The following is a 12,029-nucleotide window of genomic DNA, read 5'->3' as shown; positions in this document are numbered from 1 at the left end:
CTTCATTCATTCCCCCCCCCAACTAATTTATGTTGCCTAGTCAGCAAAGAGAACATATTCTAAACTTCACAATTATACATCACAAAACTTGGGGGGGGGGGGGGAAATACAATAATTTCACAAGTTCAACAGCAACAGAACCAAAACCTCAAACATATTAGGCTGCAGCTGCACTGGGAAAGACTTTTATTAGACATTTCTAAATGCCTCCAAGGATAGGAATATATGTAACTCCTTATAACATTTAAGAAGGTTATTGACTCTCAAGGTTGTTTTGTTTTCAGAAATAGGCTATGCATCTGTCTGTGTGCTGGTGATGCCTTGTGAAGCTGACAGGCACCATATAATTTGTGAGATACCTTACACAGAAGGCAGGATTTCATCATCATCATGGCCAGGCTTCATGAATGAAGATTTGGGAAGGACTCCACCCACATTTGCTACAAGCACACTGGTGGCTAAAGAGGCCAGGATATAAAGACATAGGAAAACACTGAAATTCCTCAAAAAATGCCCCATCTGGGAATAGCTTTCTATTTCTGTTTATGCACTGCTTTTCCACATTACTCTTAACACAAAGATTTACCTCTTTGCAAGGCAGTGTAAATTCAACTTAACAAAGACAGTACAATAAATAGAGTTTTTCCCAGCTATCTCATCAAGTGAGACAAATGCTGATGGACACCTTAGAGGTTTTTGCTCTCATCTTCTGATGTTCTCTGCTCCCTTGGAACAGGCTCAGCACTCAGCATCTTGCTAATGAAGAAGTCATAGCACCAGAGAGGGAAGCAGCAGAAGATGCAGAGGAGCAGGTAAGCCCCTTTGCCAGGGGTGTACAGCCCGTGGGGTCTCCTGGCCAGCAGAGCGTGCAGGACATCACCCAGCACAGGGGACAGGTCGGGGTCACAGCAGGCAGGCATGTGGAGGAGGTAGCTCCTCAGCCCCTGGAGATAGTCCTCACCATAGGCCTGCCTGGTGTCTGCTGGGAGGTTCTCCATCAGCTCCTTCTCCTGCTTATCCCACAGGTCGGATGTGCCTTGTATACCTGCAGTAGCAACATCACAGGATAGCAAGTGGGTTTGGGGCTGAATATTAAAAAAATCATCTGAAATTCATAGTCAAAAAGTTGTTTTCCATCACCAATCTGATTCACAATTGTTCTGAACTGTGTCAGTGAAGAAGAAACACCACAGCTGGTTACTGCAAGGGTTTTGACTTGGAGAAGAAAGGAAAGCACAAAGTTCAGACTACACAAAAAGCATAAGGTTCATGCATCACTTGGTTACCAACTCTACCTAAAAAGGCTCCCTCACAGCCAAGTCAGCATTTTTTCTTTTCCTCTCTTCCAGCCCTTTGCCATTCTGTCCTTATTCATTTTCTGGTTGTTTCCAATCAATATTTATTAACAGATGTCAGCAACTGAGGACAGACAGGCAAACTAAGATGAACAGGATTCAGCTGGGTTGACCAAGTGCTAAGCTCCCCTTTCACAAGTGACATTAGTATTTCAATAACTAATTTCATGAAGGATGAGCCTTGTGTTAGGATAGATTTAAAAATATAAATAAATCTATTTTTCCACCCCATCTGCATCATGCAGGAATGAAAGCAGTGGCTTCTCCAATACAATTATTGCCTCAACATCAGGAATTAAGCATTACAAATAAAGAAAAATCTTTAAATAAATATTTAAATCTCAATTCCCAGGACTCATTTTGATCCATGAGTCTGAGCAGTGCTAAGCAGGGCCCTGAAGGTAAAGCCTCAGGCAGGTTCCACTGACCACACAGGGCTGTCAGAGCCCAGTGCCCCACAGGGCCCCTCCCCAGGAGGGGAAGCATTAGGGGAAGGGACATTTTATGAAAAAGACCACTTTGCTTTTAATCATCATAAAAATTGTCTCTATGAAGTCACCAGGGCTTGCTGAGTAGGGAGCAATGGGATTTGATGTTGTCCTCAGATAGCTGCCAGGTGTGCCCACAGAACAGGGACCTGTGTGACACCAGGGAGGCACAGGGTGTAGCAAGGGCACCTGCAGCAGGAGATGAGTCTGGAACCCAAACAGGCTCTGCAAGGAGTGCTTGGATCAGTGGAAGGAGGAGAAGGACTTGGAACAGAAAGCTGCAGGAGCACAATAGAGGGAAGGAGAGGAAAGATCAGAGGCTACACAGAGTGGTATCGACAGCAGGTAAGCAGGATGACAGGTATTGCTGCAGATACTGCCATGCAGGATGGAGCAGCTCAGTAAGGAGAGCTCTGATGCTGAGGAAGGCAGGACTGACAGGGAGACCTGGAGCTCTTATGCAGAACAAGCAAGTCCTAACACCCAAATCAAACACACTTGGTTCATCAGCTTCAACCAAGCTGGAGCAAAGGGAAGGCACCAACTGCCTGAACTCACAGCAAAGACAGCTGTGCCCAGGAGAGGCAGAGGCAGGCAGTGTGCTGTACTGGAGGGAGTATCTCTCACAAAAAAACACAGATCTTAATTTTCATAACCAACATGAAGAATAGCAAAAAACGTCTGGCTCCTGGACATCACTCAGGGCTCTGTTGGAGGACGCTGGACTACGGGGAAAGAGGAGAGGCAGAAAGAACAACCCAAGATGTCAAACACCAACCTGTTCTGAAGCCCGACGGATGAATTGCAGCAACTTTAATTCCCCATTTGGAAAGCTCTTGCCTCATTACTCCAGAAAACATGGACAGAGCTGCTTTTGATGCGCCGTACGCAGCATACCTCGGTAGTGGAATGCCTCCTGCAGGAGCAATATAAACATGATAAACTTCAGCAGTGGCTCTTTCCAGCCTTTATTTTCATGATTTAGAAGGAAGATTATAGCACAACAAGAATTATGCGTCTCTCACTGAGGTTAAAGACAAGTCAGTGAGGGAATCATTTCTTGTTGGAGGTTAAAAAAGAGTGAAAGTTGTAAATTAACAGTTGCTTATGGCAGTTATGAGTAGTAACACCTGATAAGACACCTTGTAGGGCAGAAAAATAAACTGTATTGCATTTAAGGATAAAAACTGCTGAAAGTTATGACTGTTGGTTTGAGAAACACAGATAATGTTTTAGTTCATACAAATAATGAAGCAGTAGTTTTATGCTCCTGTTCTCGTCGCTGTAACATGAATTTCAAGCTCCTACAATAAACCATAGTTAGAACAGGGTAAGTAATCTCAATTCCAGCTTTATAAAGCCAACTTATTTTCCTCTTCTTTCCAGACAGTTTCAGAAAGACCAGAGACAACAGTGCAGAAAACCTCTGTGTACAAATCAAAGCTGGAATCTCACTCTGCAGGTGACAGGACTTCCCCAAGACCCATCATAGAAGCAGATTCCCAGCCTATAGTTATAACTCATCTGCTCCAATCCCAGAAGCATTTGTCCACATGAAAAAGATAAGAAAGCAGACAATATTTTTGGTGAACTTAAAAGAAATCTCTATGTTTACAAAAACAAGCTTCCAGAAAACAAAATTTTCCAAATCAGAGATTTCCTCTGTCCCGGAAACCATCAGACTGTCCCTTATCCAGCTTTAGAAAAATCCATGCTTTGGTTTGAACATATTGTCCTTCTTCAGCCCTCCCACTCTGTGTTATCACCACACAGAGCAGCTCTGCCAGGATTAGGGTCATCACAGCCACCACGGGCTGCGCTGGCAGCAGGGAGGAGGGGATGGAATGGATGGCCCTTCTTGAGGCATATCCCTCCTCCTGCCTGCATGGCCAGTTGGACATACCCTCCCATACAGCCTCTGTTTCACGTATTACACATTCACCTCAATGTGTTTGAGTCCTTTAAAAGAAAAGACTTGGATACAGGGGAATTTTCAGGTAAGCCACCAGTGCCTTCTATCGGGTATTGCACTGCAAAGACGAGGGTATCATCTTCTTACACAGAATCATTTCTTTAAAGAAGCCAATTATTTGTTAATTATTCTTCTGTATGCACCTGAATAAGCTGGAGTTTCAATTGGTTTGAGCCAATTGAATCACATACTTTTCCCTTTGAGGTCAGGCTAACCTGGGTCCAGTTAAATGAGCTCTACACAGACAGGAAGAGATTCGGCACAATGAGACCTCACTGACTTTTCCACTAATGTTTTACTAAAGGACCCTCAGACCCTGCATTAAGAAGAAGCTATTCACCCAAAGCAGCCTGCAGGCAAGAACATCTCTGCAAACAGCTATAGTTTAAGCAGGGTCATTATCAACTCCTGTAAGGGCAAATTACTCAGCACAGGGAAGCTCTCCATTTATCCCTGCAAGGCAGCTCAGGGATTCGTGCCAAGAATTAAGACATCTGCCCCAAAACACCAGTGCAGGCTTCACCTGGGCACCCAGAGGAAACAGAGGTCTGGCCTCAGCCTCTGTGCTTGCAAGAGCTGGTGGGCAAAGCAGCACCAGAAAGGTCCTTCTGATAATTCCGTCCTGATTTCTTAAAGTGTCAGCAATGAACTATGAACACACACTCATACAGGCAACTGTTACATAAAAGAGTTTGCTCTGTTTACACTGATACTGTGAGAAGAACATAGGAGTTATTCTGTATCATCATTTAAGATATTTAAATATTTAAGACCTTGTTAAGTGTTTTCACAAGAAGATTACAGCTCTCCATACATTTTAAATCTGGAAGATTCAAGACAGCTTTATTGGGGGCAATTGTTTTAATATGGAGAAACTTCAATAGTAATTAATAACTGAAACAGGCAACATTTTTCTTGCTAACATTTTACCTGGAACTTTCTTACCCTGAGCCTGCCTTGTCTGTTTTCTCACTTCCATATAGTTTCCCTATAGATACTTCCTTCACCACCCACCCCAACTCTTTTTTTTTGTAAATTAATTTAATTTTCACTTGTAGCACCCATCCAACCAGGCAAGGGAAGTTGCAGGAGTTGGAGAAGATAACTTCTGAAACAGAGCTCCCTGTGTGATTAGTACCAGAGTAGTACACCTGGGCCTTCCTTTTGAGTTCAAAATTCTCCTCTCAGGCTCTTCCTCTGGGCTGGACTCTTTATAGCAGTCACCAGAGAAATTACACTTATGCAAATCCTTGTATAATTTCTAAAATTGTGCATGAAGGAAAACAGAAGTTCTCACTGCAAACATGCAGATATAGAACATCTTTGGGATTATAAAGAGAATACAGTTTACAGTGTCAGAGCCAGACTGCAGCCACATCCTCATGTAAGCTGTGAACACCAGGTCACACCTTCACAAGCCACCCCAGCAATACAGCAGGATTTGGGTGGACTCCAATTGTACAGAAGGGTCCAAGCAGATAGAGCAAAGGAAAATTTGGGAAGCACATGATACAGTAAAGACTTAAGAATTCTGAAACCAAAATACTTTCCAGCAGCATGACATCCTGCTTCTAGCAGGTCTCAGTTTCAAAGGAGCATTCTTACTCCTCAGCTGTTGGCTACCAGATAATGTATTACATTACTTCCTACATATTGGCATCTCAGCTGTCCTCCTAGAATAGCAGGACATGTTATACATATATATAGCATGAACAATTTAGGGGAAAAAACTGGAAAGCACAGGGTAATTTTTTTTAAAAGGTTGTAGGTTTGGGGTTTGGGGTTTTTTAATAAAAATTTACCACTTAGCTAATAAGTTAGGCCTAGGGATTTCTAAGAAGATATCCAAAATATTTTTAAATAAATATAAACAGAAGCTCTTCAGCTCCCAGATTATCAGCAGATATCACACACTGAGGTGGTCACAGACTTCCACCTGAACATGTTATAGAAATATCTGTGAGGTACCACCCATCTTTATGGAAGCTCACAAAGTTATCACTCATAGCATCTAGAACACAAGATCTGAATTTTACTGTCTTTTCTGTCACAGAATACTTTTAGCCAAACTAAACTCTTCTTTAAAAGCTGTTTTCTGGAAACAGTCTCTCAAACAAAAAAAAAAAAAAAAAAAAACAAAAAACCTGAACTCATTCCCTTAATATTAATTCCCTGGGTGTATAGACAAGAAAGACTGACTGATACCTTCCTCAGCACTTCTGCCAAGGAAGTTCACTGTTTTTTCTGTTGCTCCAGAAATTTATCTGGTGCTTTGGCTCAGCTCACCTGCCATGCTGGACATGTTAACCAGCCTCCCCTGTGACTTCCGAAGTAACGGTAAGAAGGTCTTGGACAATTCCACAGCCCCAAAGAAATTCACCTCCATGCACTGCCTGTAGTTGCTCATGGGGAGCAGCTCACCATCAGCAGGGAAGCCCAGGATGCCTGCATTGTTCACAACACCCCAGAGTCCTGGGAAGAGGAGAAAGCACAGAAAATACACAGCCAAAAAGCAGGAAATCAACGGCATAAGGATTACACTGATGAGAGGGATGGTGCCTCCGGACAGAAGCAGAGATGATCTGCAGCTGCAGATACACATTCCCCACTCCATGAACAGTCATCACCATTCTCCTATGTCCCAGAAAGCAGGAGTCATCAATGGAAATATCCTGGCTGCCCAAGGTTGTGCCATGGAAATGACCTACACACACAAGCCATGATGCAGCCAACAGTTAAGAGATGCACCTGGTGAGCAGCTACACTAATGCTCCCACTAAAATGGAATAAAAGCTGTACCTGTACTTTGCACCTTCTCTGAGACTTTCAGGTAGGCTTCCTTGACTTGAGTGGCATTGGTTACATCCAGCTGCAGGAGAGAGAGTCTCCCAGAGCAGCTCCGTCGCAGTTCCTCAGCTCCAGGTCCGTCCTTATCCAAAACCCCAGCAAACACAACAAAACCTAAGCTATCCAGGTATTTAGCCAGTGCGTGTCCAATCCCGGTGTCGCTTCCTGAAAGCATCCAAAAGACACTTGAAAAGTGGGTCTGTCCTATACTGTCATGAGAAGAAAAAAAAAAAAAGTAAAAAAATACACACATTGGAAATCCATGCAAATGTAAACAAACAGATGATGGCAAAGTCCCTGAAATGCATATGTCAGTAGGAAAAGAGGTTCAGATCTGAAGGTTGGAGGAGCTGGACCTCTGAATGTTCCACAAAGATTGACAGATCACGTTCTCTTGGCTCAGAGCTGATGGCACCAGCTCGTGCTCTTCCACTGACAGATTCTATGAACTTGCTTCACATATACAGAGGAAATAAAACCCTAGATTGGTTTTATACAAATATGCAGTCCCAAACCTGATAAAAAAAGTATCTAAGAAAAAAAAAAAGAAAAAACACACAAATGTTTTAATTTGAAATCTCTGATGGACAAAGAAATTATAGGGCATTTTTCCATTCAAATTCTTGGGTTCTATTTTTTAATTCAAAAAAGGAGCATTGTTTTATTCAAACATCTACCACCCAGATCCCTCTGATAAGCACTTTTCTCTTACAGTTTGTAACCAAGACAAAGCTAAGCAACTGTTTCTTTACCTGCAAAGGAGTTCAATGCTTTCAAACCCTAAGAAAGCTTCAGAATAGCATCTTCGTGCTAAGTCAGCTATTTAATTCATTCAAACTTGAACCAGAATTTCTCTTATCCTCTCTATGCTCTTCCCAACTTATTCTCAGACTTTGTCTATATGAAGCAATGACCCACCAACTGCAGGAAGCAAACACACAATGGCCTTTGGGATCACAGTTGTGCAATTCCTCCCACCAGGCACAGATGATGAATATTTAACAAATAATTTGATTGATTCACAAGTCTCTCCCTTTGTTGCTGCTATTGAAAGAATCATAGAATGGTTTGGGTTGGAAAGGACCTTCCAACCCCCCTGCTATGGGCAGGGACACCTTCCACTAGAGCAGGTTGCTCCAAGTGCCATCCAAAATGGCCTGGAACAATTCCAGGGATGGGGCAGCCACAGCTTCTCTGGGCACCCTGTACCAGGGCCTCACCACCCTCACAGGGGAGAATTTCTTTCTAATATCCAATCTAAACCTACTTTCAGTTTAAAGCCATTCCCCCTTGTCCTGTCCCTCCCTGCCTCTGTCAAAAGTCCCTCCCACAGCTAGAGACGGGGAAGGAGTTTATAGGGTCTGTGCATCAGGAGTTTTGCAAAGGATATCATGAGGAAAATGAGGAGTTGAAGACATTAATACAGTTTTTGCACTGTAAACAGAGACACATCAGCCTGTTCTGCACCACACCCTCCACTGTAACCAGGGCAAAGAAAGCTCCTGGAGATGCTGCTCTGCACCGAGATCCACCGAGCTACCCCAGGGCTTGACTATCTCCTGCAACAGCAATTTACTACATAAACACCCAGCTTCCAAACTCTGGAAACCTGAATGTGGGACAAAGGACTGGAACTCCTGCCAGTTTTTTTACTGTTTTCCTGTTTATGAAAGAGCTGCAATACTCCCTACTTAACCCGACCATAAACTTCTAAGGGTTAGTCTGTGATTTCAGCACACCAGGGCAGATACAATCACAGTTATTCACAGGTCTGCTCCTGCACTCAAAGTCTAGTCAATAGAATTTGACTGCCAAGGAGACTCATCGCAATCAGGTTAGATCTTAATTTCTGGATTCTGTCTTTTAACTGGGGCTTTAGTTCTGAAAGGTGAAAAAAAATTAATTCCAGGTGGCTTGAAGGAAACACATACCAAATGCCTGGATCAATCAGTGCATGATGCAGGAAAGGATTACTCATGCTCTATTTAATTCCTTAAAAGAAAATGCATCTGTTTTTTTGGCATTTTAGAAGTCTGCAATTTGTTGAAGATGCAGTAGAGTATTACAAGTATCACATTAAGCTTCTCCAGTCCTGACCTGAAAGAACAAACCTGCATTCTTGGAATTTCCTTAAGAGACATGAAGAGGCCTGCAAATATCCCAGAGACATGACAGATTTCTAGGTTTGGGGGTGGAGCATCATTCTTTCTTTTCCTTTTAGTGAAAAACCCTACTTTTGGGTCAAATCCTTCCCTTTTCATCCTTCCCAGAAAGTACACAGCCACAGCTAAATACTATTTAAGTTTTACAATGCAGCTTTAACTGGAGAGTGGGCAGAGTACAGCTTGAACGTGGGACTGGGGTAGCAATCCTGATAAGGAAATAACAGTAGTGTTTATCTGTGCCTGATACTGGGTTTGTCCCTGGCCTTTTTTGGGGAAAAAAAAAAAAAGTATGATTTGAGTTTCAGACCTGTTTCTGAAGTCCTGAGAAACTTTACACTTCAACTCCTAGAATTTAAACAGTAGTTCGGTCTCTATAGGGAAAAAAAACATATAATTCCCCCTCAACCACACTCCTGCAAGAGTCTTGTCTGAAACAATTTGTGAATTATGAGAGGATTTATTGTAAGGAAGGCAGTCACTACTGACTGTAAGTGAGTCATTACTGAGAATTTATGATTGACTCATGCTGAGCATAAAACACCGAATCACACACCAAGAATGGAAAGACCAAATTGACTGGAGAAATTCATCCCACAGCTCACAGAAAAACTGAGGACAGAATTCCACAATTCCTGTTATTTTGGATCTTCGTGGTAATTTAATTTTTAGGGAAGGTGGTTATTGGGTTTACCAAACTACACTAAAGTGTTCACATGCCCAGGAGCTTCTGTTTTAGGACACTGTAGCACTCAGTCCCAGCAAGAGGATCAAGAGAAGAGTTCCAGCAACAGGTCTAAGCCTGCTCACATGCCCATAATTATTCATGTGGAAAAGCACTTTAACAACTGGGCACAGTCTTCCCTTATCCCAGTACTCCAGTAACTGTGGGACTAAATAATGCACAGCAGCACCAGCACCTCCCTCCATCCAGAGAGGACCAGAACAATATAGGACAAAATCCAGGGAGAGAAGCAGAGATTACTCCAGCCTCTGGCCAAAGGCAGCCAGAAACTGTGGCAGCTGCCCAGAAACAGCCACATTCCTCAACCCTGAGGGGCTGAAAGGGGGAGGGGGGGGAAAAAGAATCAAAAATCACCATTTTCCACAAAGTGCCTGCCTCAGGTCTTGTTTAAACTGGAGAAAATTACACCAAAATCTATTTAAAGACACCTTGCAGATGCACATGGATACATGCCCTATAGTTGGTATGGGGAAGAATACTACAATCAGAACAATTTAACCAAGACACATGCTCAGTAAAACTTTTGTTTCAGTAGATAGAGGGCTTGACTGATTGCACAGGATTCAAATAAAGACAAAAAATAGCCTCCTCAAATAAATCAGCCGTCAGAGATGTCCAAACTTAGATTTCTTCAGGACAGTTGCAGCACATTCACTGACTGGACTTTAACCAAATGTTCTTTACTCCCTTATACCATCCTAATTCAGATCCTCCAGAGCAGGTAAGCTCCCAGAGAGTGTTTTTTCCTGAAGATGTGCAGTCTTACAAAGAGCAAGGAGATGCCCAAGTGCAAGAGCAACCCCTGAGCCTGCAGGGGTGGGATAGGATTGCTCCCAAATTCCCCCTGCCAATACCCATCTTCATCTGATACACCTGCAGGGAGAAACCCAGTTGGCAGATAAACTGCAAGGGCAGAACTTGCCCCCTCTCAACTTTTATATTTAATCCCCATATTAAAGCTTGCTAGGCAAATCTAAATTATTTCCAGGTGTCTCTATAAAACAAAATTAAATTCTGCAAGAAAATGCTATATAAACCAAAACAACTTAATTCAGCTTTCCAGAGGGGAAAAAGAAAAAAGCAAACCAGAAAATAAAACAAAACCCAGCAAATTAACAGTGCAAGAAGCAGTTGGCAGGCACTCCAGTTTAAAGGTTTGATTAACACAAACAAAAAACATCTAAATAAACAACATCTAAAGTTTTACAAGAAATAGGAGAAAAGCCACAACACTAGAAAAATGCCCATCCCTGCAAAATAAAAGTGTCTTTTGAGTAGAGCAGTGTTAATAGATACTGAATTAATTAGCTCTGAACTTTCACTGCTAGTGAAGGGAATTAATCCCTCATGAATGATTTCACACATTGTTTCAAAGAGATGGCACCAAACCAGTGTCTTGAAATATTTGCATGATATACAGTGTGCACTGTGTACACACACACCCCTCCAAAGATAACTAACTGTACACCCATAACCAGCACAATACATTCAATTAAACAAAAGTAATGAATGAATGTACTGTTCTGAGGGCTCCCACAAATTAATAAGTCTCTCCTAAAAAATTAGACCACCCTAAGTATTCTCATGCTTTTTGCACCAGTTAATTTCACAACCATGCCTAAAAAGCTACTTGTAAAGATTAAATGAGACACTAAAAAAATAATAGCATCTATTAAGATGCTTTTCTGCTTAACTTCAGAACATTTATTTACCTAGGGGGAAAAAAAAATCTCTGCCAAAGCAAATAAAACAAGTAAAAAAAAAAAAAATAAAAGAACTCTTACAAGCATGCACTTTATAGATCCCTAACCCGAGGAACACAAAGTTTTCCAGCCCACTTGTGAGAAAAGCCAGTTTTTGTTTCCTGCAGCACCTTACCTGTGACGAGCACGGCTTTGTCACCCACGGGCAGCAGAATTTGGCCGCCCAGGTACGTGGAGGAGATGAGGCACGTGGCCAAGAAAACCACCAGCCCCCCAGCAGCCCCCAGCAGGGCCACGCAGAGCAGCCCCAGCAAGGCAGGCAGGAGGCTCCAGACCAGCACATTTGCTTTGTCCATGGGGCTCCTCTCGGCCCTGCAGAGCGCCGTCACCCCAAAAAGCGCGATGACACCTGCGCAGAGCCACCCAAGGGGGCTGCTGGCCAGAGCATCCATCAGCTGGGGTGGAGAGCAGGCACTCACACCCCACCACCGGCTGGGTGAAAGCAGGTATTGCTAAATGCAGTGTGTGTTATATAGGAGCAGGGGGTGGGGCACAGAAAGGGGACTCTGTTTAAAGGTTTGACATAATCTCACTTACCCTTGGCATCAGCAAGAAGCAGAAGCCTTCCCTTTCTTACCTTTCATTCCTTCTGCCTGACAGCTCCACCTTCTGAACAATATGCTGGCTGGATAATGATTGACAGCAATGGGAATGGATGTGATGTAGCAAGCGCTGGCTCCAGGAAAAAAATTAACTG

The 12,029-nt window shown here is 42.9% G+C and overlaps 1 protein-coding gene across 1 annotated transcript; it reads right to left on the bottom strand.

Moving 5' to 3' along the window:
* Positions 1 to 686: 686 nt before the first annotated feature.
* HSD17B2 (hydroxysteroid 17-beta dehydrogenase 2) lies at positions 687 to 11,724 on the bottom strand. Its single transcript, XM_018086697.1, has 5 exons — positions 11,448 to 11,724; positions 6,615 to 6,827; positions 6,102 to 6,287; positions 2,622 to 2,759; positions 687 to 1,045 (listed from the first exon to the last, which is right to left on the bottom strand). Exons 1-5 carry the CDS (start codon positions 11,722 to 11,724, stop codon positions 687 to 689), a joined length of 1,173 nt encoding a protein of 390 aa, XP_017942186.1.
* Between the last annotated feature and the right edge of the window lie 305 nt (positions 11,725 to 12,029).

This window comes from Manacus vitellinus, unplaced genomic scaffold (genome assembly GCF_001715985.3).
Source record: "Manacus vitellinus isolate BGI_N305 unplaced genomic scaffold, ASM171598v3 scaffold_10_pilon, whole genome shotgun sequence".
In the NCBI taxonomy this organism is placed as follows: domain Eukaryota; kingdom Metazoa; phylum Chordata; class Aves; order Passeriformes; family Pipridae; genus Manacus; species Manacus vitellinus.
This window is presented reverse-complemented; position numbering and strand designations above follow the sequence as displayed.

What these genes read in the sequence shown, in the direction of transcription:
- HSD17B2 (XM_018086697.1), bottom strand. Translation starts at nt 11,724, where the DNA reads ATGGATGCTCTGGCCAGCAGCCCCCTTGGGTGGCTCTGCGCAGGTGTC. An exon ending in CAAAGCCGTGCTCGTCACAG is followed by an intron (nt 6,828 to 11,447) that starts GTAAGGTGCTGC and finishes GGATGCTTTCAG; the next exon opens with GAAGCGACACCGGGATTGGA. An exon ending in AGAGAAGGTGCAAAGTACAG is followed by an intron (nt 6,288 to 6,614) that starts GTACAGCTTTTA and finishes TCCTCTTCCCAG; the next exon opens with GACTCTGGGGTGTTGTGAAC.